We start from the raw sequence: 27,903 nt of genomic DNA, 5'->3' as shown, positions 1-27,903 counted from the left end.
TTCAGTTCTGAGAATTCACTGAGATTTTAGTTCAATGCAACATTTGCTATGATCTTTATATTTCTTGTGTCAATTTAAATAAATACAGTCTGTGGTGTTATCTGTTGGTGTGTTCTCATTTAACAGATAAGTTTCAATCTTCTGTTACTTTCATGTTTTCTCAGTACTCATGGGTAAGAGAAAGGAAGAAAGTGCTTCAAAGCCTCCATCCCACAAAAGACAGAGACAAGAACACACAGATGAACATAGTGAGGAGTCCAGTGATGAAGAAAACTCACTGTTTTCAGCTGATAATAGCTGTTTCTCTTTAACATCGGTAAGTTGTTCTAAAAAATCCCCCTAAAAATTGATATTAAAAAAAAAAAAGTAAACCTGTGGCTTTGGTTGATTTTTTTGAAGTAAGTCTTAAATATAGGATTTAATGGAACCAATACAACAAAATGAAACAATTAGAGTTAATGACTGTAATAGGACTTCTGAATGAGTTCACTCTTTTTAGATCATGTATTTTTGGCAGTTGATCATAAAGCAATGTGTAGGTCACTTGAAAAGTAGTGCCTCCTATTTCACAGAATCATAGGATTGTTTGAGTTGGAAGGAGCCCTTAAAGATCATTTAATCAAACTCCTGTGCAATGAGCAGGGACACCTACAATTCCATCAGGGTGCTGAGCCCCATCCCTCTGACTTTGAACATTTCCAAGGACAGAGCTTCCTCCACCACTCTGGGCAACTTGTTCCAGTGCCTCACTACCCTTTTGGTAAAAACTTCTTCCTTATATCCATTCTAAATTTCCCATCTTAGTTTGAAACCATTTCCCCCTTGTCCTGTCACAAAAGACCTTGCTAAAGAGTCTGTCCCCTTCTTTGTTATAGCCATCTTTTGAATATTGCAGTTCTGTTATCAGATCTACCCAGAGCCTTTTCTTCTCCAGGCTGAACATGTGCCATTTTTTGCACGTGAAGCGATCCAGTGATACACCTTTGCTTCATCTGCACTTCCATGTCTGATGCCATTTTATCAGATTGCCACTCTGCTGCACAGAACAAAATGTAATGGAATGCTGGCAAGAAGGTTTAACCTCTACTCCCATCCCACCACCATCCACCTCTGACGTTATGAAGCAACATAATAAAATAGGAGGCGCTATAGTACAGTATGGTATCCTAGTTTTATGGAATGAATACTACTGAAATTGACAAGTAAAGCAAAAAGACTTTATGGAATTATTGCATTAGGAAAAGTAGAAAGTGTATTTAGAAAAACACGATTTGCTGAAAAAAGCACTGAATGCTTTCATTTCATAGCTGATGCTTGCAAACGAATAACAGAAATGTTTGAAATGCAATGAAACTTGAAGACGTGAATATTCTCTTTTTCTGCAGTAGTTGAATTTCAAGTTTGATGGTAGTCTTTTTAAAAATATTTACTGAGCTTAAATATATAGCTTTGCATATTATAAGATACTGATGTTGAGTTATAGAGAGATATAAATTGAGATATTACTCTTCATTTTCTTGAACAGTATTCTCTGTTCTGTGTCACTCCTGAAATTTTTTCTTGGTTAGAAAACTTTTTTTCAGAAGCATTGGTAATAAAAAAAAAAATCTCTTGTCAGAAAAGTACTTTGTGAGTTGTACATGAAGTGTTATTTCAATAACAAGAAGTCTTTCTATGATACTCCTTATTAACTGCTCTAATAATTGTCTGTAATGTATGATCTTAATCTTTGATGTCATATAAAAGTTAGAGAACTGATCACTTTTCACTAACTGTTTTGATCTTGATTGACGTAATAACTGTTCTGTAATGAGCAATTTTCATAGTATCATGGATGAATGCTGATTTCCTTTTGTTTTTGTTACCATTCATGCTTTTTATCATAGTCATTTAAATTCTCATTATATTTAAAATATGTGAAATGTGTTTCATTAAAACACACAAGTGACGTAATATCTGACGTAATATCTGATTATTTAGACTGTAGGGGAAGCTGGGATAATTGAAAGTATCCAGCTGAAGAACTTCATGTGCCATTCGATGTTGGGGCCTTTTCAGTTTGGATCGAATCTCAATTTTATTATTGGAAACAATGGAAGTAAGTACTAATTGTATCATTGCTATATGGAAGAACACTTTTGTTGAGACTTTAAAATGTATGATTTCTATTTGAAAAAGAATTGCTAGTTCATCTCTGAATCTTTGGGGACTGTATCATAGAATCACCAAGGTTGGAAAAGACCCACAGAATCACCCAGTCCAACCATCCAGCAGTCACCATTTGTTCTCACTAAACCATGTCCCTCAACACAAAATCCAAACGTTCCTTGAACACCTCCAGGGTCAGTGACTCCACTACCTCCCTGGGCAGCCTGTTGCACTGCCTGACCACTCTTTCAGAGAAGCAGTATTTCCTAACATTCAGCCTGAATCTTCCCTGGTGCAACTTGAAGCCGTTCCCTCTAGTTCTATCACCAGGTACATGAGAGAAGAGGCCGACCCCCCAGCTCACTATAACCTCCCTTCAGGTAGTTGTAGAGAGTAATAAGGTCTCCCCTGAGCCTCCTTTTCTCCAGACTGAACAATCCCAGCTCCTTCAGCCGCTCCTCATAAGACCTGTGCTCCAAACCCCTCACCAGATTTGTCCTTCTTTGAACCCGCTCCAGGGACTCAATGTCTTTCTTGAATTGAGGGGCCCAAAACTGGACACAGTACTGGAGATTTGGCCTCATCAGAGCTGAGTACAGGGGGACAATTACTTCCTTGTTCCTGCTGGCAACACTGCTTCTGGTGCAAGCCAGGACGCCATTGGCCTTCTTGGCCACCCGGGCACACTGCTGGCTCATGTTCAGCCAAGCATCAATCAATACCCCCAGGTCCATTTCCTCTGTGCAGTCTTCCATCCACTCTGCTCTAAGGCTGTAGTGTTACTTGGGGTTGTTGTGGCCAAAGTACAGGACCCGGCATTTGTCTGGTTGAGCCTCATTCCATTGGCTGTAGATGGATTCAGTTTTACACTTGAGAATCACAGTCTATGCCAGTAGTGCAAAGCTAGTGAAAAGAGTTTTAAATTCAGACATTTATGAAAGATAAGTAAAACTTTTCATAGCTAAATTATACATAAATTTAAGTTTCACATAGGCATGTATTCATTTTTTAAATACACAGTAGTTGTCCAAGTATATGTCAACTTAAAACCATTTTAGCAGGATGTTGTACTTACCCAAGTTAATTTATTTTGGAGGGAGAATTTCAAAAGTTGTACATAGATGTTAAAGAGGGCTTAAAATTTCCCTGGTAGTTAACTATGTGTTAACATATGATGATATGTGTTGGTTTCTTTTGTATTATATGTGTTTTCTGTGTGCTTTTAAGAAACGGAATTTTCTTTCTTCCTGAGATAGAACATCTCATTGAACACAAATTAATGAGGAGAGCAGCAGAAGTTTGGCTCAGCATGTTTTCTGGGGGAGAAACTTGGAAATGCCTGATTTAAGATATTCTTTCCTAGATTTGTGGCTGTTTTATATATCTGACAAGCTGAGATGCAACTGCTTCAATATGTAAGCAGTTGGCAACTTTAGTACAAATGAACTGAAGGTGAAGACACAGTAACTTTTGTTTTTTTCTGTTTCCTTGTTTTTTGTTTGAAGAAAAAAAAAAAACCTTCAGTGCTTCTGTTACAGGTGGAAAAAGTTCTGTTTTAACTGCGCTGATTGTTGGGCTTGGAGGAAAAGCCACTGCTACTAATAGAGGTTCCTCGTTAAAATTGTTTGTAAAAAGTGGAGAGACGTAAGTATAACTTCCTTAGTTTTAAGGTGGAATATGTTTTTAGACTGATTCAGGTTAGTTGCTCAGTATTCTGGCAACTTAATTCTTCTCTGATCTCCTACTAGGTCTAACAGATAAAAATAAAAATCAAAATGCTGAAAGGGCCACGTTAAAAATAAATGGAAATGTACCAGTAGCATGCTATTCGCCAATGCACATAAAGGATACTGCTTAAGTTAGTTCTCATGTATTAGATGTACTGGAATATCCTACAGACAGATTGAAGAGTTCATTTAGAAAGTTCACCAGAAATGAATCATTACTGTTCTGTGTGCACGAGTTTAATTCTTTCTGTCTTTCTAGTGACATGAGTGTATGTACAGTGCAAAGACCTTGACACATGGGGGGATTATTTAATGTGTAGGATGTGAATTAATGTCTGCTGCAAGAGTGGGGATAGTGCGTTTAGGGGAACCAGAAAAAAAGATGAGGTTTAAAACCTTGTCTTTACATAAAGCTGCAACTTGAAGCCCCAGACTTTTCCTTTCAGAAATATTTGGAGTAAAATTGCTTCAGTACCTACCTTGTGTAGTAACATTTCAGCATTCCCATTAGAAACAGAATATCTGAATTCAGAATTGAAACCATATCCCTTCTTTTCCAAAAAGAAAAACAAACAAACCTTTAGTAGTGAACTATAGGTTACTTTGTTCAGGGATGGCTATACGAGCCAAGCAATTTGTAAGCTTATAAGCCAGCCTGGAGATAAGGGAACAACCAGAAAGGAGCTTGATAATGCAACTTGAAGATGAAGGTACTGAGGTATGAAGGAAAAGTGGGAGAGTCTGCACATTTGCTTTTTGCTCATGACTTACCTGAAGTTGCAAACAAAACAGTGTGGTGATCTTTCTGTCCAGTTGTCTTCAATGCTGTTTTGGCTTTGATATCATCAGTGTGTTTTGTTCCAATCTGTACTATGAATGACTTTTTGTAGAAAATTATTAAGTTCTGATTTTATTTTTCTTTTTTAATTTATAACTCATTTCAGCTATTGGTGGATGCTTGTGTGTTTGCTCTTTGTGTTTGTTTTTTTTTTTCCTTTAGTTCTGCAGATATCTCAGTAACACTGCAAAACCAAGGCAGAGATGCATTTAAACCAGAACTGTATGGAGACTCTATTATTGTGAATACGCACATTAATCTGGAAGGGAGCAGAACATACAGACTGAAAAGCAAATCTGGTTGGTGATAGTTTGTTTTGCCCTCAATCCTTAAATGGTTTAATGGTTTAATTACTTTAAATGAATTTTCGTAGAAGGTTAACTTCTTAAGGATTTTCTTAGAAGGTTAACTTTTCTGTATCTGTGTTGGCATGTTAGACTGCAGTATGCTGGCATGTCACAGCAGTTACTTTTCTCTCTCAAACATTCTTCCTCTCCCCATCAGGTACTGTGATTTCTTCAAAAAAGGAGGAACTCTTAGGAATGCTGGATCACTTTAATATACAGGTAATTATTAGTGTTTCAATTCTGTTTAATTTAAGACATTAGCTTGTGATGTTTCATTTTTCTAAATGAGAGAAGTTTGCCTTTTCCTCGTTATGATCACTTACAATGGCAAGAGAGCATTAAAATTTAATATACCTTGTACAGTGCTGGATAAGACCTTATTCCGTGCAGGTCAGTGTTCACTGTCATCTACAAGCTTGGTATATCTTGTCAATGAAAGATAGCACTGGTAGACTTCCTTCATATGCAAAGCTTTTTTTTTTTTAATCACCTGCTGATTCTTTCAGTTTTTGCTGTTCTGTCAGTTTTTTGTTTTTCCTTATTTTTTTTTTCTACTTAAGTGATTAATGAAAAATCAGTTACTTTATACTTGATGTGCACTATTCAAAATAGTGCACCTGTCAAACAGTATAAACTTCTGTTACTGTGTAATGATTTTATTGTGGAAACTTGTGTAAGAATATATTGGGCAATTCTTTGAGTTGAATGTGATACTTTGGGCAGTTGATGAAAGAAGAATTAAACATTGTTGCACAAAATTCCCAATTCAGGACTTGTTAAGTAAATAAAACTTCCCTGAAGTCACTGATTCTTGTGAAAACAATTCCTTAGATGCCTTTATTGTGTTGCAGTGTTGTATTTGGAGTGTCTGTGTGTGTGTGTGTGTCCCTTTCAGGGATGTGAGATTATAAGTCTTTTTTTCCCTAAAATATAAATGAAGTAACATATCCAATATTACAGGTAGAAAATCCTGTGTCTGTTTTAACCCAAGAGATGAGTAAGCTCTTCTTACAGTCTAAAAATGAGGGTGACAAGTATAAGGTAAGAAAAATCATGTAACGCTTTGATTAAATAATAAATGGTAACTTTCAGAATTAGTCAGTTGGTTTCAAGTAATTATTTAAAAAATGCAGCCCAGTGAAACAAGCAAACAAAACATTTGAAGCCAAAATATTGATTTCAAATTTGTAGAGGCGCTATCAAGAGGTAGGAAAAGAAAAATCATATTCAGAAATCTAAATTTTAAATATCTAATTGGAGCAATTATACACTTTGCAAAAACAGTTTTTTGAATTTTTTTTTTTTTCCTCTGATGGCATTGATAAATTCATAATTGTTTTTGTACACTGCTGAGTTAGTTCACTGGACAAAAGTACCCCATGGGTGTTTTACTGTAGGTGTTATTTAACACGTGTAGCAGTAGGAATGAGTCACATCCAGGCTGGATGTGGCTCTGGGCAGCCTGGTCTGGTGCTTAGCGGCCTTGCATGTAGCTGGGGGGTTTGAAATCAGATGATCATTGTGGTTCTTTTCAACTCAGGCCATTCTATGATTCTATGATTTTTCTATGATAATTATTTTAAGTTCATTTAGGTATGCTGCTGAATCTGACATCTGCATTTTTCTTAATCCCCCGTTAGTTTTTTATGAAGGCAACTCAGTTGGAACAAATGAAAGAAGATTATTCGTATATCATGAAAACTAAAGAAAATACACGCCTTCAGATAGAACAAGGAGTAGAGGTATATTAAAATTATAATCGTTTTTAGTACTGTTTTGAGCACTGAAATAATTAGTAGTTGAACTGCTAAGCTCCAAAACGTACCTTTCCAATGTCTCATTGCATTGTAGCTTCATGTACTCACAGTGGAACTCTTTTGGTTTTTTTTTAAAGCGTCTGAAAGAGCTTAAGCGAATTTACTGTGAAGAAAAGGAGCGCTATGAAAGCATTGAGTGTGTGAACGAAATGCAGAAACGTCTTGAAGAGCTGAAACATAAAATGGCCTGGGCAGTGGTAAATTTCTTGATAAAGTGTTTCCTCAAGAGAAGCTTACTTTAAATTATTTCTGAATTACTGCAGACATTCTGATATATGCTGATATTTAGGTGGCTGAGATGGAGAGAGAAATACAGCCGATCAGAGAAGGCATCAAAGCTGAAGAAGGAAATACAGAAAAGTTTGATCAGAAGCTGGAAGAATGTCAGGTACATAAAAGGTTTTAAACTGTATGTTAATTTCCAGCTTCCTCAGCTCAGGGATAGAAATAGTATTTAATTTGGATGCTCCTTTAACTTTAAGATGCTGAAGCTGGCCATCTTGGCTTTTTACAAGATGCTGCAACCTTACAAATAGCAGTGGTTACCATTTACACACTTATTTGGCCATTTTAGATGGCCAATACAGTAACACTTGCATTCCACATTTCATTGGACAAAAATAATAAGATGCTTAGTTTTCTGCTGGTTGTTAGGGGTACATGTGTGTATTGCTTTCACGCTGATAGCTTTCATTTAGGTAAAGGTTATGTTGTGTTGACTGGGAATTTGGGATGGCTAATATTGCTTGTTGCAGCAAATGGCAGTTTAAACTGTTTCATGGTTGAGAGTCCTTCCTTACTCAATGTTTATTTCTATAACAGTAGAGTGTAGTGATTCAAAGAGATGCTTGGAAATAAAACAAATTATTTGGATAGTACTTTAGTCTTCTGGAGGTAACAGGAAAGAATAATAAAAGACAAACATTCAGAGTTATGTATGAAACAGAAAAATTCTGTACAATGTTATTTTAAACTTTTTAGCTTCTTAAAACTCCTCCAAATTTTCTGAATTGGCACTCACTTTCACTGAGATTTTTAATATGCAAAAAATTAGAAGTATATATTTCTGCAATTCAAGTGTTTTTACTTTATGGCCATACACATCTATCTGTGTGGTATTGAGGAAACTTCGTCTGGATGGTGGTCTCATCTCTTTCCATGGCAGTGCACTTGGCCTTACTGCAGAAGTAGTCTCATATTTTAGTAAAACCTGAGTAAGAAAAGAAGGTTTGATAGTTCATTGGTTTCTGGAGTGTGCTCCTATGTTTATTTTCCTCTTTGCATATCTGTAGTGTCAATTACATATAAGACATGCCAGCAAATGGATTCTTTTCAGTGGTATTTCTTCTATAGCATGAAGAGATTCTGAAGATTTTTTTTTTTTTTTTTCATTTCTACACAAATGTCGTTCTCTTGTTGCCCTAAAGATAAAAGTAAATGAAGCAGAAGAAAAGTGCAAAGCAATACAAGAGCAGTTGATAACAGTAAATGGTGAAGCTGAAGCCCTGCATACTCAGTGTATGTCTTCAAAAGCTGAAGTTCAGACAAGAAGAAAAGCAGTCAATGAAGCTGAGGTAGGCAAAGTAACTTATTTAAAATCTTGATCCTGTCCATGCTCTACCCATATGTACTTCTTTGTCTGTGTCTAGGCTTTATGAATGTTGTATAGCTCAGTGTAGTTTAAAATAGGTGTAATTTCTGGCTTGACTGGCAAGCAGCTTCTGTTCGCAGTCATAGAGTTTATATCTTTACACAGGTGTTAAGAAATGGACAGCTTAAGTCAGCACTAATAAGATTCAAATGGGTGAAATGGAAGGAATAACAAAGTTAAATTAAAGTTCTTGTCTCAAGTATTGATAATTGTTTGTTGTACAGATGCAGTTCAGTGTTTACTTCCTCGAAATTGTAATTGTGTTGAAATACTCTGCCATTAAACTAATATGCCCTATTTCCTTCACAGGTGCTTTATAATCGTGTCAGAACTGAGCTGAAACGTCTGGCAAAAGATGATGAACAGCTACATAACCGAATTGAGGAAATGAAAAAGAGGTAAATACTCGTACTGTGACGTTGTGTTGTTGGTGGATAGATATGTACAGAGTGAGTTCTTCTGAGTAATGAGAAAATCTACAGCAAGAGAAAAAAATTGTTTAAACTTTCACAGGCTCCACTCAAATATTTGAATATCTCTACTTTGTATAACGAGGTTTCCATTGGATGATGATGAGGCAATTGGGCAGGAAAAAAAAGGCTTTTCTTTTTCCTGATGACATTTTCTAGCTTACACAGTGTTGCAATATAATTAATCATTAAATCAAATGTAATAGGAATGCAACCAGGAGAGAGTTATGTATGATTACAAATGGAAAATGAAATAAATCACTGGTACCTGTTTTGTAGATATTGTAAATGCTCTGAATCTTAAATATAATTTTTTGATACATAGATCTTATATATGTTGCATGTAAATAAAGTCTGTATCACAAATCATCGTTCTCTTTTCAAATACTGAAGTATGATGACTTTTCTAGTGCTTATCAGGCTTCAGAGCCTGAAAGGCTGGAAAAACAAAGGAAAATCACAGAGTTAAAGGAGAAGTTGAAGGCACTTCATGATGAAGAAATAATGATTGGCCAACAGATGCATCAGTTTCAGCAAGCTATTTATAAGCATAAAGAAGAATTTGCTAAGCTTAAGTAAGTTAGTTTTTGAACATAACTATTTTTCTTCATATTGTTGAGATCTCTTCTTAAATACCTGCAATTCTTCGTGTTCTTGACATGTTAGGCTCCAGTTTCTGTATTTGTTTCCCCCACCTACTTCCTTCCTTAGTTATCATAGGACTTGCTAAACTTTTCTTTGGCAAAATATGACTGAAGCTAGAAAATTTTGGAGAGTTAACAAAACTGTACAGGATAGTTATTATGTCGTATCTAAGTACAAATTTATAGACTTTGAACCGTTTGCTTTAGATGTCTATTTACCCATGATTGAACTAGAAAAACAACGTGTTCCTAGGTTTTGATTTGGGAACCTGAACTTTTGTACAATGGTCACCTGAGAGCTTTGTGGTGATGTTGGTATTTATTGTTCTAAGAGATTTGGGAATTGTTGCATATTACACCTGAAGTATTACTTCAGATATCTTTTACCTTTAGAGAAGATAGTGAAATATGAAAATAGAAAGTTATATTGATTCTTCGTTGGTTTTTTTTTTCTTGTCATTTTTATGTCATTTTTTTATGTCTTTATTTGTATTAAAAAATCATGTTAGAATACTCTCCTGCTATTATGCTTTTTTTCTTCAGTTAAATGTTAGTGAAATTGTACTGCTTGATATTTTTGGAAACATTTCTGTTCATCTGCTTTGATGGCATTTTTACCTTCATTTGTGACTTCTGTTTCTACCTCTCACCGTGGTTAAGAAGAAAAGTAATGTAAAACTGTGTGGCAAAGTAGCATTTTCTTGTGTGGGGTTCTTTTCGTTTTTTGTTTCATGTTCTTTGAAGCTCTAAAAATAGTTGCAAGTGTGTAGCTCACTGTACATTGAAATACTGAAGTCCTGACATGCTGTCCTATTATATTAGTTTTTGAAAAATAGGATAACTATATCTGTGAAATCAAGGCTGTTCTTCTACTGGAAAAAAAATATATCTTCTCTTAGGAGAGAAGACTCTGATGTGAGACAAGACTTGGATGCTAAACAGAAGTACCTGAGAGAGCTGAGAGATAGTAAAACAAATGCCTTCAAAAGATTTGGACAGCATATGCCATCATTGCTTGAAGAAGTTGAAATAGCCTTCAGGCAAGGGCAATTTAAACACAAACCTGTTGGACCTTTAGGTAAGAATGACAGCTTTTTAGCTTTTCCAAAACAATTTTTGGGCTTTTTCTTTGTGGGTTTTATTGAAGAGCTGATAATGTCAACAGTGAACTTCAGAAAATCTGTTGTTTGTGAAGCTTCAGATGTATCTTTAGTCTGGGAAATACAGAGGGAAGTTCTGTACATGGGTGCCAATGTATACTAAAAGACTATACGATAGCTAAGATTTCAGTGCAAATAGCTGAGCTTCCTTCTGTGTTGCAGGTATCCTCTGCATGCTGCATAGATCTTGTGTAGAGTATTACTTCAGCGAGATGATAGGCTTTATGTCTCACATCTCCCTTCTGTGCTCCAGTTGACTGTAGCTTGGTGATAGCACTGTCCTAACGTAGACAGGTTTTTACTTAAAATATACAGTGACTGCCTGGTGGTGTTGTCATGCTTGAGATGTTTTGCATGGAGCAGCTTAGAAAAAAATTTCTTGGAAAGTTTGATTTCATTTGTGTTGCCAGAGATATTCAAAGCTGGGGTCTCGAGCCCCCAGTACAATAAAGACAGGGAGCTGTTGGAGAGGGTTCAGGGGGTGACAAAGATGATCAGAGGGGCTGGAGCACCTCCCCTACGAGGACAGGCTGAGGGAGCTGGGCTTGTTCAGCCTGAAGAAAAGAAGGCTGCGGGGTGACCGCATTGCAGCCTATGAACAGGAGGGGAGCCAACTCTTTGAAAGGGTAGATAATAGCAGGACAAGGGGAAATGGTTTTAAGTTGAAGAAGGGTAGACTCAGGTTGGATATGAGGGAGAAGTTCTTTACTATGACAGTGGTGAGGTGCTGGAACAGGCTGCCTAGAGAGGTTGTGGATGTCCCGTCCCTGGAGGTGTTCAAGGCCAGGTTGGATGGGGCCATGGGCAGCCTGGTCTGGCTGGGGGAGGTTGGTGGGGAGGTTGGTGGCCCTGCATGTGGCAGGGGGTTGGGGATTCATGATCCTTGAGGTCCCTTCCAACCCTGTGATTCTGTGAGGCTGACAGGCAGGGACGTTGGAGCTTAAGGATCCTTGAGGTCCCTTCCAACCTAAGCCATTCTATGATTCAAAGCTCTGTTCAGTTTGTAAGTGGCAGTAAGGGCTTCAGCGTGTTCTAGAGGTAAATGCAAAGACAGTATACTTAATTAATGGGAGTACCAGGCGCTTACTGCAGAGTGAGGATGTGTGAACACAGTACTACCAAAAGGTGATATACAATGGGAATCCTCACAGTAGTTTGATTTGCAGTGTAGCTGTTCCTCTGCCTTTAGCCTTAAAGCGTGAAATTGTTAGCAAGTGATCTTTGCCCTGATTTGCTCTTCCTTTTCTGCTGTCAGATATGTGCCACAATGGAATTAACAGTGACCTTCTAGAATTTTTAGGGGGAGGGAAAAAAAGCAGTAAGCCTATATATGTAGGCTTCCCTAGGAAGAGATATTGTCTGTATTTTCAGGGGTAGCCTGTCTGTTTTGCTATTTTCTTTAGTTAAAGTTTGCTTTTATTTTGGTTTTCTTTTTCTTTCTTTTAACAGAGATTTATTTCAGACTCTCTTAATAAAAAACAAACAAACAAACAAACAAACAAAAAAACCAACAAACAAACCTGAAGTGATAAAAGTGCACTGCTTAAATATGTTATAGACAAAAGCTAAAGCTTTGTCTTTTATGTTTGTTTAGGTGCTTTCATTCATCCGAAAGATCCTGAACTATCTCTGGCTATTGAGGCTTGTTTAAAGACCTTAGTTCAGGCATTTTGCTGCGATAATCATAGTGATGAAAGAATTCTTCAGCAACTGATGTCAAAATATTATCCACGTGGAGCTAGACCTTCGATAATTGTAAATAAATTTCATGATAAGATTTATGATGTTAGACACAGGTAAGTTGTGATTGGAGTGTTGCTACGTTGCTTCAGTGATTCAAATTATTAAGAGTTGAAAGGAACTTTTTGTAATACAATTTGAAGAATCTTGTGTAAGTTTTATGCATGGTTGTTTTTTCTTCTTTTCTTTAGTGCAGTTCATCATCCAGAGTTCCCATCAGTTCTCACAGCGTTGGAAATAGATGGTGCAGCGGTTGCTAACTGTTTGATCAATGTGAGGGGTATAGAAAAAGTCCTGCTAATTAAAGTAAGGCTCTCCACTCCCTACAGGCCTTTAAAGAAAGGCATTATCTCTTTGTATAGTAAATACAGGACCTTCTCTGGTTTTTGCTTATCACAAACACTGAGGTAGGGAATTCTTCCATCCCTGAAAGGCTGAGGGATTTGAACTAGTTGGACTTTAAGGTCCCTTCTATGATTCTATGAAGCATAACTTCCAGACTCGCTGAGAGGAGGTGAGGTCTCTGGCTCACTGGACCCAAACTGCAACAATTATCAGTGTTTTAATGCAGTACACAGATGTGCATTTCTCCTGGTAGGCCTTCCATAAAGGCACTCATGACACATAATATGCTGTCCGTATCCCACTTTGAACACCATTTTCTGCTTAGACAATGACCATCATGGCCCTAAATATGGGCCTTATTTAAGAATCAGTAAGATTAGAGCTTTTACTCTTGTTATTTCCTCACTCTTCCTTCACTGTCTCGCCACATCACTGTGCTCATAGGTCTTGACTTCTCTCTTGAGCAGAGATTACTTCTGGTCCATCAAAAAATCATGCTGATTTTCTGCTATGTGGGATGTCACTGTCCAACATCCCTGGGTATTCTTTGGCATTTTTCTCTACAGAGCTCTCCCTGTTTCTTTCCAGGATTGTCCCAGTTTATTCTGAGAATGCACATCACCTTTCTGGGCCCCTAATTTATCTGATTTTCCAGTCTAAAATGTGTACCTGCGATCAGCCTCCGAATTGTTGCCTCTTTACTACTTGTCAGATAAAGGATGTGTCAGTTTTCCGTAGTCCATGTGTTACCAAAACTTGTAGTCACCACTTCCACTTAAACCTAGCAAGTAGCAGGCTTGTGCTTGAGAATTCCAAATCTTTTTGGCATTCGCCCACTCATGTCTATGCGAAATCATTTTCCATCTGATTATGTTTCCATCTGGTCCTTTTAAGACCTAACTGAACAACTTCAACTGAATCTGAAAAAAATTGAAAAAAGTGTGGTGTAGAGGAAGTAATACTTCAGCATGTATGAGTGTATAAATAGTAATTTCCTCAGACAAAGACACTTGTGACCATTTAATCTGACAGTGACAATTGTTTTTACCAGCAGATTTCCCAATCTTTAATTCAATTTTGTTTGATGTACTTAGCAGATCTCTTTAAAACATTATTTCCTCGGTGTGTATTCCACTTCTGATAATTAAATATATTTAGTGTGTAGTGACCTTTTGATTATTGATTTTTTTTTTTTTTTTTTTTTTTTTTTTTTTTTTTCCCCCATGGCAAATTACAAGGGACTGATCAGACTACATAATTTACAGTTTAGAAACTGGCAGCTAAACTAAGTGGATTGTTTTTGAGGACGTGGATTGTTTTGAGAACGTGAACGTCTTACTCAATGGAGAAAAGCAGATTGTGACATTAGAGACTTTTTCAAATTATTCTTCAATTTCTGCATTTCTTGTTTTTCATTAGTGAGAACTGCTAGATCGGTTTTAAATTGATTTCTGTAATTGTGGTGAATTTTCTATAGGTATGATGAGGCAATTTTGTTTTTCAGAGTAGCTATAAAGCTCGTGAAGTAATGCAGTCTAACAATCCTCCAAAAAATTGTAGAGAAGCTTTCACTGCTGAAGGTGATCAAGTATTTAACAGACGATATTATTCTTCTGATTACCTCAGACCCAAGTATCTAAGCAAAGATGTTGAAGCAGAAATAAGGTTAGCAACTTGCAATGTTTTGTTTTTTAAAATACCCATACATGTATTTATTGATTTGAATGATGGAATTTTGTATTTGTCTGTTTGGATGTGTGTACATCAGAGACACCCACCTCCCAATAGTCTCCTTTCTCTCCCACTCTGAGGTTTACATATCATTTTTCAGAATGGAGAATTCTGGAAAACTTCTCTTTCAGTGCCTTTACTATGAAAAAAAATTAGTAGTTCATCTTTGAAATCTGGTTGGATTTTTAAAATCTTGAATTCTCACCCAGTAAATTGAGGACACTGTAATACCAAATGTGACCCAAAGTAATGAAACATTCATGAGGAATGGGGTATGTGAAACTTATTAAATTCTGATTCTGGAATGAGACATAATCAGTCCAATCCATTTTATGCATCCTTAACAATAGTTAAGAAATTGATTGAACACTTAAACACAAAGATTATGGGTGTCGTTTGTTTGTTTGAGCTGTGATATTAGTAAAATTTTGCCTTCCTTTTCTAGGGATCAAGGACTCTGGCAGAGCTTAGTTATCAATAGATAGTAATAATATAAAATATAATAATAATAATAATAAAAAATATAGGTTTTATTTTGCATTTCAAATAGGCTTACTACATGCTGAAAGAACTCATAGAAGTCTCTGGTATCTTTAATGGAAAGAAAAGTATGAGAATGTATGGAATATTTTTTCATATTGTTTTCTCTGTTGTTGGAAGTAGGTTTTTCCTAGTCAAAGCATTTCTCTCAGGAAATATTCCTGTAAGTAATTCTGCAGTTTAGTTCAGATATTTAGCCTGTTTGCTACAGTTGCTAACAAGAGTTACCAGTGGTTCAAATTACATCAATGCTTTGTTCATCTGGGACTAAACAACCATTATCTGGTAGTTATCAACTGTGAGCTCTACTGCAGAGGTTTGGTATTTTTTTTTACTGATCAGTAATTCACTGATCACAAACCTAAGATATTTTATGTGATATTTTTCTATGCTTTGCTTTGTCACACATTTATCTGTGGTTGTGTGTATATATAATAATATCCTAGTGTCACTTTTTTTTTTAAAGTCTCTTGGAGAATGAAATTGCAAGCCGGAAAGCACAGTTGGCAGCATCTCAGCAACGTTTGTCTTCCACTGAAAAGGAAATTGAGCAGAATGAAAGTCATCTTCATCATCATCGACAGCATCAAAAAGAACTACAGGTAAACATAGGCACAGTGTTCCTTTTTAGATTCTGCTCAGTCGTTTCCTGTTTCACTTTGACTTTCCCTTTGAGCAGATGATAATTTTGAGTATTTATGCTTACCCTTGCTTTGGCATTTGTGTGAAAACGCAGAAGATTTTATATGCTAGCAACTACAGAATACTTTCATCATTTAGGGTGATGGAAGTTTTGGCAATATTGCTGTTGTTCTTTATGGTGTTCTTGTTTCATTTTTTTTTTTTCACTGTTATGCTAAAGCTCATAAATAAAATCTCTGCTGCTATTTTGGGACATAAGTGGAAAATTGTTGCAGTGTTTAGTAGAGGCTTCTTTCTGCTATGTTCCCCTTCTGTATTTCAGTTGAGCATTGCCTTTTTATTCCCATAATATTGCTTCTTTTCCTGTTTTTCATTTATATTCTTGATCTATTTTAGTATGTTGAATATTCCACACTTTAAAGTTTTGTTTAATAAAAAAGATAAATTAAACCATTTTACAACTTATATATTAGTACTTGTTTTCTGCAAGACTTCCCATGCAAGTGGGTATGATAGATATTTATGGTAACTAATGATGTTATTCCTGTTAGGAAATATGATATATACCAATCAAGGTTATACTCAGCAAATCACCAATAAGAACCAGCACACAAATGGCACATTAATTTGTATTAAATGAATGTAAAATATTTTTCATTCAAATTTCACGTTGAATGGAAACATGGTTGTAATTTAATGATTTAAAGTGCATATTATTTTCACATTAAGTTCTGCCTTATAGAAATGGATTCCATAGGTAAGCAGGAAGAATTCTGTCTCTCATAGCCACTGATGAAGCTGTAAGTTGAAACGTATTTCTTTCTGTGTAGATTTCAGTGAATGAACGGTTTTTCTTTTTGAGGTAAGCTTAATATTATTTACTTTTTTTCTAGATAAAAATGCGAAGAACAGCTGCAGAAATAGCAGACCTCGAGAATGTTGATGAAATCCAGTATATGGACATCCGTGTATTAGTAAGGAAAGATTACCCAATTTTAACTAATAAGTTTGTGGGATGTTGAATGTTGGTAATGATTGACAATTAGAAACGGGCAGGCACCCTAGATACCCTATATTCAGGGTGCAAGTTGGATAAACAGCAAAAAATTGTATACTTTACAGAAAGTCTACAGTTATGTCAGTGGTATTATTTTATTTCTGATGGATGTTTGTTTTGTGGGTTTTTTTTGTGTTTTTTTTTTTTTTCCTACTTTTCCTCCTCTCTTCTTCAAATGAGTGGTGCACTGCAGGTGCATGGAAGGCAAGGTAGTGGTGTCAAGAAATATTCTGTGAATTTCCATTGGTTATTTCAGGTTATGCAGTGCCATAAAACGTTGGCTGGGGAAAAGCAGTGAATGTAGGCTTGGAGGTCAGAAGCAGCAGCATCACAGCATAGATAAAGGACACTCTGGACCATAATAGGAAGAAAGGTTGAGGGAACTGGGCTTGCTTAGCCTGTAGAAGAGAAGGCTCTGGGATGACCTCTTTGTGGCCTTCCAGTATTTGAAAGGAGCATATAAACAGGAGGGAGAACAACTGTTCACAAAGGTAGATAGTGATGGGACAAGAGGGAATGGTTTTAAACTGAGACAGGGAAGGTTTAGGTTAGATATTAGGAGGAAGTTTTTTATACAGAGGGTGGTGACACACTGGAACAGGTTGCCCAAGGAGGTTGTGGTTGCCCCATCCTTCATACTTTATCAGTAGGCTGTCTTTCTGTATGTGCATGTGTGCATGTGTGAGTAAAAATTTCAAAGCATACTCAACAAGTAAAGAATCATTAGGTAATGATTCTGTGAGCTCCTTTAAGGTTCAGGGTTTTTTTCTTTTAGACAGTCACGTCCTGTAGGTGTAGGAAATGCATGTTTATCCTTTTAGTGAAGCAGAAAATATTCAATTTCCTCTTTGTAGGAAAATATAATTCTATTTTTTGTATTTGTAAAAAGATTAGTAGCTACTTTGTCAACAACAAAAGATTTTACTGTTGTTTTCTGCTAAGGGTTAATTTATGTGTTTATTTCTGATTAGTCCTTTCTTGGATATTTCTTGTTTTTTTTTTTTTCTTTTTTTCTGCACTTCCTTATCACTACTGTGTATTATTAGCTGTTATTTCACTTGATATTTGTCTTTCATTCTTACCTTGCTTTCACAATTGTCTGATTGTGAAGAAGCATCTTAGTATGATACAAGGTTCCACTAAAGTTTTTTTCCAAATATTTGTCTTTCTAAAACAAGAAGTATGTATGGTGATAATCAGTTAGTAATGGTATAATTGTCTTGGGAACAGTGACTGTACAGTTACTCTTCCTATATTCTTGTAAAAATGTGTAAATACACGTCTTCCTTTTGTTCTTTATTTTATTATATTTTGACAGGAAGATGTGGCTGAAGAAAATAAAAAAAAGATGGAATCTGTAAGACAAGAAATGCAGGAAGAAAGCAGAAAAATGGAAGAACTGAATGGGATTCTTCGGGCAGCTGAGAAAAGATTTGAAGAAATTAAAGAGAAAATGAATCAAGTAGAAGATATCACCAATCCAATTAAGGTAGCAACACTTCCATATTTTAATTTTTGTTTAAATGGAGGGAGGATGGTTTTTCCTGATAGATTTAAGGCCTACTTGAGAAAATAGATCATCTGTGGTTTCAACTTGTTTCTGACAAGGCCTGGCTAAGAATATTCACAACTGGTCAGTTTTCAAAATATTATTTGGAGTTCCATACAAAATGGTTGTTATTCTATAAAGCTACACAATCACAGAAGGTATCATTACATGGTTTCAATTATTCAAGATTAGAGAATATACTTGGAAATTGTAGAAAATTAACACAAGATAAATAGTAAGCCTAAGATAAAGGCAAAATTTGGTGTTGGCAAATGGAATCTTGGCAATCTCATACTACAAGAATTAATGGTTTAAAACAGAAATAACAGAGTTCAGCATGTAAAAAGTGTTCTAAATCTATGAAAGAAAGGAATGAGTAGAAACTCAGACTTACCACTGCGGAAATCTCTTACGTGCCTCACATAAACTGTGTATTGATATGTAGTCAGCCTGAATTAGGAAATCAAGAGTAAACAAGAAGAGGAAGGAAACAGGTAAGGAAAATAACCGATAAATACTTCCAGGAAACCAGGTCTCCATCACGCTTAGTGGTTTCTTTAGAAGACACACACCATTACTCCAGATGTGTCCTCCCTTCTCAACCCTTTTTCCCAGCTTTTATTGTTGAGCGTGACATCATATGTTCGGAAAGTCCCGTTGGTCCGTTTGGATCAGTGGTTCTGGTTTTGTCCTCTTCCAGCATCTTGTGCACACCCACTGTTCTTGCTGTCAGATTACACTTGAAAAGTGTGTATATATTAGAGAGATGCTTAGGCATCTGCCTCAGACAGTTCACTTTTCACATCTTGACTTTCTCAAAATAGGATGAATTGGACAAAGCGGACTCAGAAGTGGAAAACAGAAGACGTCGTTTGCAGTACTATGAAGACAGAAAGAAAGAACATTTGACTTGCATAAAAAAACATAAAGAATTATTAGCTGCCAAAGAGAAAGAATTGGAGGTAATAAATCATTCTACTTTTATAGTATACAGACGATGGTTAATACTTGGTAAGCAGAATATTTTCTTATGTTTCAAGTTATTCGCTTGTACATCAAATAAACTTTCTGTAAGATGAATCGAGGCATCTCTGTCTGGCAGAGCACCATGTTAGTCTTGATAAGTTAATGATTATCCATCAGGAATTACTCTTCTGCATTTATGCAATGCGAAAATGGGAATGCCTTCACCCAGAAATGCATATTTTAAGTTAATCTGAATATTATTGTTCTGCATTTTGGGACCCAGATTTTTCTCCTGTACTTCATACCTGAACTTTCAGTGACTGAACTTGTTAAGCTTTACAGACTAACTCTAAAGTCCTTTATGGAAGCATTTAGATGACTAAGTCCTATTGAAGTATGGTGCATTTAGTTCCTCATTTATCTGTATCAGATAAGTAACAGTGAATAAATTAAAATTGCCAGATATTGTTGTTAGTACTGAACTAGAATCATAGAATTGCTCAGGTTGGAAAAGACCTTAAAGATCATCAAGTCCAACCACAACCTAACCATACTACACGAACTCCAACAACCCTCCACTAAATTATGTCTCTGAGCACCACATCCAAACGGTTTTTAAACACATCAGGAATGGTGACTCAACCATCTCTGTGGGGAGCCTCTTCCAGTCCTTAACAATCCTTTCTGTAAAGTTTTTCCTGATACCCAACCTAAGCTTACCCTGGTGCAACTTGAGGCCATTTCCCCTCATCCTGTCACCAGTGAGAAGAGACCAACCCCAAATTATTGATGGCAACAATAATTTTGTTGTAATGAGCTTACACAAAGAATATTACAAAAACTTTCTGTTTTGCTTGGAAGCCTTGCCTTTTCCATAGCACAAAATATTTGCAGCAAAGACTAATAGACTTTTTTAAAGATGTAACAGCTAATAGAATTTCAAATGTTTCTGTAGGAAAAAACTGCACAGGCTAGGCAAATCTACTCAGAGCGCATAGAAGTCAGCCGCACTGTGAAGAGTCTTGATGCAGAAATGAATCGCTTGAGAGAGAGGATAAAGACAGAAAAAAGTCACCGCGGAAACACAGAAGAAATAATACAGTAAGTCATTGTTAGTGTTTGTCTAGTTCAAGTAAAATGGAAGAGAGAGAGGAAACACCAGTTTTCTTAGAGGGCATTCATGTATTTTTTTTATGCTTGTGCAATAGATGAATGTGTAGAACCATGCTGTATTGATTGCTCAGTCAGCCAGTACTGAATGGTCTTAGGAGAGTTGAACCTCCTCTGTAGGTGGGTTTCACACAGGGTTGATACTCTGAAACAACCAATAATTAAACACTTGCACTTAAGTATTTAGAGGTACCCCAGTTATGACTGGTTATGATTAGATCAAAACTCACTCTTGTTGTGGGATGCACAGAGCATTAAGCATTTTTCTAGTCAGAATAACTAATGTAGAAGTTAGACAGTTACTTGAGATTTAAGCTGCAGTGTATTTCATTTGGCTATTCTTGTACATGGGAAACTCAATCATTAATTCTCTTTAGTACATGAGATTCTGTTTAACAGAAAAACAAATAGAAGTAAAACTTAATTATTTGTTCTCTTCTCATTTGTGAAGGATGGATTACCTGACATGTTGAAATGCTTTTAGTTTTAATATAGAGCCTTACGATACAATTTCTATTCGAATATTTGAATGATTAAATTGATTTTCAGCATTTGCAGTAACTGCTTGATTTTAGTCTAGAACACGTTAATGCTAAGCTTTGTGTTAATTAAAACAGGCGATTTCTTGATGCAAAGGAAAGATATGAGGATGCAAACAGTAAAGTAAGTAACCTAAAGAAATTTATTAGGCTGCTGGAAGAAATAATGACACAGAGATTCAACATCTATCGTCGGTTCTTAAGGTAAGGTCATTTTACTGTAATTTCAATTTTCAGATAGCTAGGATGTAGATATAAGTACTTATTAAACAATAAAACAAAAAAGAAAAATTTCCGCACATGCTGGCGCTATACTTGATTATAATTTGAATGTTCATCATAAAAAGTTGTTTCTGCTGCTCTTTGGGTCTGCTAGTTGAGGAGTGTGGTTCAGTGGTCTCTGAGGTTGCATTCTTTGGCCAACAAAGTATACTGGTGATGTGAAATTGGTGCCTGTGCTTCAGGGGGAGAATTACAGAGCAGGCTCATGAGAATTAAATATTTTTACAGTGATACAGCTGTCTTAGAGTTAAATCAGTTTCAAAGCCTAAGATGTACAGTGCTAAAGTTATAGGTCCTTACTGTTGGAAATTTTTAAGAGTGAGTAGGACTGACGTTGTAACACATGCTCTAAGTATATTTGGGATTCATTTTGATAGTACTTTTCTTTGTATTTTTTTAAACACACTTGAAAGTAAATACGTTTGCTTTAAATATGCCAGCAGGTGTCAGATAGTTTGAATAAGTTGTAGTGAGTGCTCTGACATACTTGACAGATCATACAGACTGTGATACTGGACAGAACTTGGACAAAACTGATTTTTTTTTTTTTTAAATTCCATGCTATTTATGAAGTGAGGCAGCGCACAGCTGTTGAGTCCCTGTGGAGTTCTAGTGATTAATGTCTCAGCACAGCTACTAGTCATGTTCCTCTACCTTCCTTTTGTCTTGCATAGTTTTCTAACCCAATTTTCTCTCAGATCCAGTACTATTATGGCTGACAATTTAGAGGTCACTTGGTCAGGCAGTTGGAAAAACATTGTGATCAGTTGCCTCAGCCTCTCATCATGTGACTTGTGCTCCAGACCCCGCACAGCTTCACTGCCCTTCTCTGAACATGCTCCAGAGCCTCCATGTCCTTCTGGTAGTGAGAGGCCCAGAACTGAACACAGCAGTCAGAGTGTGGCCTCACCAGTGCTGAGTACAGAGGGACAATCAGCTCCTTGCTCCTGCTGGCCACACCTTTCTTGATGCAAGCCAAGATGCCATTGGCCTTCTTGGCCACCTCGGCACACTGCTGCTCGTGTTCAGCCAAGTGACCAATGCCCCCAGGTCTGTTTTCTCTGCACAGTCTTCCAGCCACTCTGCCCTAAGGCTGTAGCATTGCCTGGGGTTGTTGTGGCCAAAGTGCAGGACCTGGCATTTGGTCTTGTAGAACTTCATCCTATTGGCCTCAGCCTGGGTATCCAGCCTGTCCTGATCCCTCTGTAGGGCCTTCCTACTCTCAGATAGATGGACACTTCCTGCTAACATGGTATCATCTGCAAACTTACTGAGGGTGCACTCAATGCCCTCATCCAGGTCACCAGTAAAGGTATTCCCCAGGGGTTGGTACTGGGGCTTGTCCTGCTCAATACCACCTGTGACCACTTGCCAGCTGGATTTAACTCCATTCAACACCACGCTCTGGGCCTGGCCCTCCAGCCAGTTCCTTATGTAGCTGGTCTGGTTCCATCCCCTCTCAGCTCCTTGTGCCCTCCTTACTGCTCAGTGACACCTATCGATGTTGTTATTCTCATAAAACCAAACATAGCATCATACCAAATGCTATGAAGAACAGCTACTCTGGCCCAGTTGTAACTAAGACATAGACTAACCACTTTGTTAGAGCTGTGGAACAAGCATATGAAAAGTCTATTAAAGCAGGAGTTAAACTTGCAGAAAGTATAAAGCCAATACTTCTGGATTTCTTTGCTTGTTAGTCTGTGTCCATGAGTCCCTCCAATACATCCAATGTTTAAAGTCAGCTGCAATAGAGTGTGTTTGATATAGGAAAATGTTACTAACAGAGTAGGGCTCAGCATTCAAGATTCTGATGTGAAGCTGCTGATTGAAATTAAAAAAAAAAAAAAAAAAAAAAAAAAAAGAAATCTGTTGTTTTTCAAGTCTTTTAAGGTGTACTGACCTGATGTTTTTGTGATTTAATTGACTTAAGGCTCCTTTCTTTGCGATGCAAACTGTATTTTGACCACTTGTTGCGCATTCGAGGTTGCAGTGGAAGAATACTTTTTGATCACAAAAATGAGACACTTTCGATAACAGTAAGTTATTTTATATTATTTCAAGCGTGATAATGTGTTAAAGCAGTTGTTCTTAATATTAGGAGTTCACTCGTCAGTCATTTGAATTACTTTCAAAATTATTCATCCCTCTATCATTGATAGGAAGCTTTGCTGTAGCTGTGTGAATGTTTGATGGCTATTTCCTTTAAGTGGCTGTTAGCTCCCAGTATTACATATCTTCTGTGTATTCTGTAAATATGTATCTCATAACGTGCCCCCCCCCAAAAGCCTTTGTCTGTGGGAGACTTCAGTCCTAGGAATTGAGGAGAAAATGTGTAGCGATGGCATAAATAGTGGTTGACATTGTCCTCATTAAACAGGTGAAGGACAGATATCCAGAACACTCAAAAATGTCAAGTCATTGTGTAACTTTATCAGTTAACTCTTTTTTTTAGCTGATGTTTCATGTTTCTTATGCATGAGATCTAAATGTAGTCAAGGAAGTTAAACCCAAAATAATAACAGTGAAAAACCAACAACAACAAAATGTTTCCCTGCTTAGCTTATTAAAAGTAATTTAATTTAAAAGTAATTTAATTAACAAGTTGAGAAAATGCTTGAGTTTAATTAGGTAGAGTGCCACAAGGTGTCACCATAAGCAATGGAACCAAATGTCTTCAGTGTTGCACTTGTTCTGATGAATAAACTGCTCCTCCTGTAACTGCAGCTGTGAATCAGTTATCTGCTCTTCTATTATAGCTGGGGTAATCACTGGATTTTTCTGTAATACGATGCTGGTTGTCATTTTAATAAATAATGTTTCATAGGTATTAAAATAGGGAATTGAACAAGAAAATGCTGGCAGAATCATTTATTTAATCTGTTCAGCGCATTCTGCCATAGTCAGGAAAGCTGTGATGGTCCTAGAAATGTGTTTTAAAATAGTTTGGAGCCATTTCATTCTGGATCCTTTCCAGAATAGTGGGGAAATGCATACATTTCTTCTCAAGTGATGTCTCTACACCATATATAACGCATTTACAGTTAAAATAACTTCTCTGTTAGTAAGTCTCCACGTTTAAAAATTGCTCTGTTATTTTTATTTCCAGGTTCAGCCTGGAGAGGAGGACAGACCTGCCCCGAGCAATGTGAGATCTTTATCAGGAGGCGAACGTTCCTTCTCAACAGTTTGTTTCATTCTTTCTCTATGGTCCATTACTGAATCTCCTTTCAGATGCCTGGATGAATTTGACGTCTACATGGTACAGTTTAAACTACATGTGCCATTCTAATTTGTGTAAATTAGCAAAACAGTTGAGTTGTGATTGGTTAGAGTTTTGAACATTTCAGTTAACTCTCAATAATAATATTAAACAGAAGTGCCATTAGGGAACTTTTTTTCACTAAGTTTAGCAATGTTTTGGAAGCTTACTTTTTAAAAATTGGCCTGTTACTCTTTATTACTTCTCCAAGCACTTACTATTTATCTTTGTTGCTGTGACTGTCATGAGCTTAGCATGTGCCTTGGCTTTTGCCAGTGACTCTCCTGGGCCTTTAGCATTGTAACCACTTCTACCACTTTTGTGATCAATATTTTTTTTCAGTGCAAGTATATCAGTTGAGTTATTGCATAAAAACTTGCTCTGTATTTCACTTAGTAGCTCCTTTCCAAGGTGCTGAAATGCTGAATGAGGGGCAGTAAATACTCCTGTCAGCTAGAACTGATCAAGCTCATATCTGTGTACTACTTCCCTGAATAGGCAGTTAGCAATCCATATACATACACCTACATGTATGTATGTGTAAAAGATATATATCCTTATTAACATCCAGTGTGGTTTGTGAGAAAGGACAGTTCTATGGGATAAAAGACAGTAGTAGGTAGTCTTGCCTTCAGTGTCCCTTTCCTCCACTGATCAATTTACTGGGAATCAAAGATCTAGAGGGGAAAAAAGGATGATGTATTTCACACATAAAGATTTTCAGAAAGGAATGCATAAATCCAAATGGTCCAGCAGCTGTTTTTTTTAGCATGGATGTGATAAATGACTGAGCTTTGCCTGTTTGTGTCACGGATTCTACAAATTTGAAAAGCTTAGATCCTGTGTTATGAATTAGTTGTACAGAATTTTATTCATCTGTCCAGACAAAAATGCATAATCAGAACTGTAGGCCCATCAGTGAACTTTAATCTTCTATATTCAGTAAGTAGTTCCACCCAGTTTGTTTTGATACAGCTGGGCCATTAAGTGCAGCATTCTGTTAAGCATTGTGTAGTTCCTTATGCTGCAATGCTGGAGACCTGCCACAAGAGGACTCCATCAGCATTTTTGTAAGGGAAATAGCTGCTCTCCCGTGCAAGCTTTGGAATCAGAGCTTTATTTCATCCCTGCTTGTATCTTTCATTGTATACATCTTTATTAGTAAGCCTTCAGAGGAATGTTTTTAGAAATAATAAATAAGAAAAGCCAAAGAAACAAGTAAAAATAAACAAAATGATCCAAGCAATCAGAGATGAACAAGGCTACACAGGACTGTTCCAAAAGGAATATAGGAGGCAGAATTTTGTAGGAAACATTACTCAAATAAAACAAAGTTCACCTCAGCACACAAATGAAGTAAGAAATATTGTACGTGTATATCAAAGCTGATAGGAAAAGAATATGAGTAGGAATGTGGGACTGTTTTTGATAGAAACTTAACTTTCTATTGTGCGTATATACTAAGATCTAAAGTGTAAGGATTTCCCAGAGTTTTGTTGATAGCTTTTAGGATTTAACCCTAACGTTTCTCAAGCATTGTTTTTATTGGATTTTTGTTTAGCTAAGCTTTACTGTATATGAATTAATTCAGATAGGTCTTCTTATTACAGTACTTCCTAACTTATGTATACCTTGTTGCCTCAGTGTGTGCAGTGATAATGCAGTGAAGTACACGGTCAGTATCACCACCTTCTAAACAACTTTGTCTTTAGGATATGCTCAACAGAAGAATTGCAATGGATATGATTCTGAAGGTAGCTGACTCTCAGTGTCATCGGCAGTTCATTTTGCTCACCCCACAAAGCATGAGGTAATCACATTATTAGATTTCCTAGCAGAAGTAATGCATGGATGTTCGATTGCAAGGAGTGTGAGGTGAGAGAGATGAGTGTAATAGTAGTAGTACATAAACAACTAAGCAGTTCCATGCTGATAGTTCTGGGAATGTAGCAGGATGTTTGTTGTTCTTCCTTATGTTATGTCCCTTTGCATTCAGTGGGGCTTCAATCAATGCATCCTTTTTGAAATGTTTCCTTGTATGAGGTGGGATCCTCTTCTCCCCTCACAAAATTGACACAATGCTTTGCCATTTTCCATTTTTCCTGTTAATACTACTGTACTTTCAAGAGGTTTATGCTGAGTTGTTTGTTTTTTTTTTTTTTTTTTTTTAATCTACAACCTGATAATTTGTTTACTGTTTTTGATGCTGTTTGTTTAATTTAATAGTCCCCAGAAAAATCCCACTGTATAATTCCTTAGTGAAGTTATGCCCAGTTAAGGGGAGTCACTCCCTATCTACCTTCCTGCAGCCAGTTCTTCTCTGCTAGCCAGAAGTAATCACTGAAGCCTGCAGAGATCTTTAAGCACTCTTCAAAATGAGGTTAATGAATTATAATTGTCTCTCCCTCCTAATACAGTATTTAATGGAAATACCTGGAGGGAATTTCTGAATCTATTCAATAGAATTGTAACAATTCTCTGTGTGGAGCCACCTTCAGACAAAGTACATTAAGAATTATCAGTGGAGAAGCTAGTATAAATGTATGGTTAGTAACTTCATTCTTAGATGGTGAGTAAATATACTTCATAATATTGTAGAACGGCCTTGGTTGGAAGGGACCTCAAGGATCATGAAGCTCCTTTTACTCCCCCTCCACAGTCTTGGCCTCCAGCTTCCCCATTTAATACTAGACCAGGCTGCCCAGGGCCCCATCCACCCTGGCCTTGAACACCTCCAGGGACGGGGCATCCACAACCTCTCTGGGTGTTCCAGCACCTCACCACTCTCATAGTAAAGAACTTCCCCCTGATATCCAACCTAAATGTTCCGTCCTTCAACTTAAAACCATATCCCCTTATCCTACTGTTATCTATCCTTTCAAAGAGTTGAAAGGGTAAAGGTATACTTGTAAAAATATGTGCCATATCAGGATCTATAAGGCAAATGTGAACTGCATTTGATGGTTATTTCAGTTGGAGCTTCTCTCAGGTTAGAGATGGCAGGAATGAAGTTGGTCTTTGTCCGAAGTTCTGCTTTCAGTTTAGTGAAGCCTGATGTTAATGTTTTAAAATGGTCAAAGGAAAAAAATACAGTTATTTAAAGAGAGAATCAAATGGAAAAATTTGTGAAGAAGGTGCCCTGTTTAAATCATGCATGCTCTATTTTCAGTTTTCTGCCTGTAAGTTCCCGTATTCGTATCCTCCGAATGCAAGACCCTGAAAGAGGCCAAAGAACATTGACGTTCCGTAATAGGAACGAAGAAGAGGAAGATGATTAA

At 36.8% G+C, this 27,903-nt stretch overlaps 1 protein-coding gene across 1 annotated transcript; it reads left to right on the top strand.

Annotated features, from left to right (window-relative positions):
- Nucleotides 1-169: 169 nt before the first annotated feature.
- On the top strand, nt 170-27,903 carry SMC6 (structural maintenance of chromosomes 6; the record flags this gene model as incomplete). Its single annotated transcript, XM_079532952.1, has 26 exons — nt 170-316; nt 1,981-2,098; nt 3,687-3,792; nt 4,876-5,012; nt 5,218-5,279; nt 6,021-6,101; nt 6,701-6,802; nt 6,955-7,074; nt 7,167-7,265; nt 8,305-8,451; nt 8,838-8,926; nt 9,409-9,573; nt 10,542-10,720; nt 12,397-12,598; nt 12,734-12,848; nt 14,392-14,552; nt 15,625-15,760; nt 16,694-16,774; nt 18,176-18,346; nt 19,231-19,368; nt 20,328-20,473; nt 21,160-21,285; nt 23,297-23,402; nt 24,473-24,625; nt 26,338-26,435; nt 27,795-27,903. The coding sequence occupies 26 exons, from the start codon at nt 170-172 to the stop codon at nt 27,901-27,903; spliced, it is 3,294 nt and encodes a 1,097-aa protein (XP_079389078.1).

Source organism: Tetrao urogallus, assembly GCF_951394365.1.
Source record: "Tetrao urogallus genome assembly, chromosome: 2".
Taxonomy (NCBI): Eukaryota; Metazoa; Chordata; class Aves; order Galliformes; family Phasianidae; genus Tetrao; species Tetrao urogallus.
Note: the sequence above shows the minus strand (reverse complement) of the source record. Positions and strands in the feature narration are given on the sequence as shown.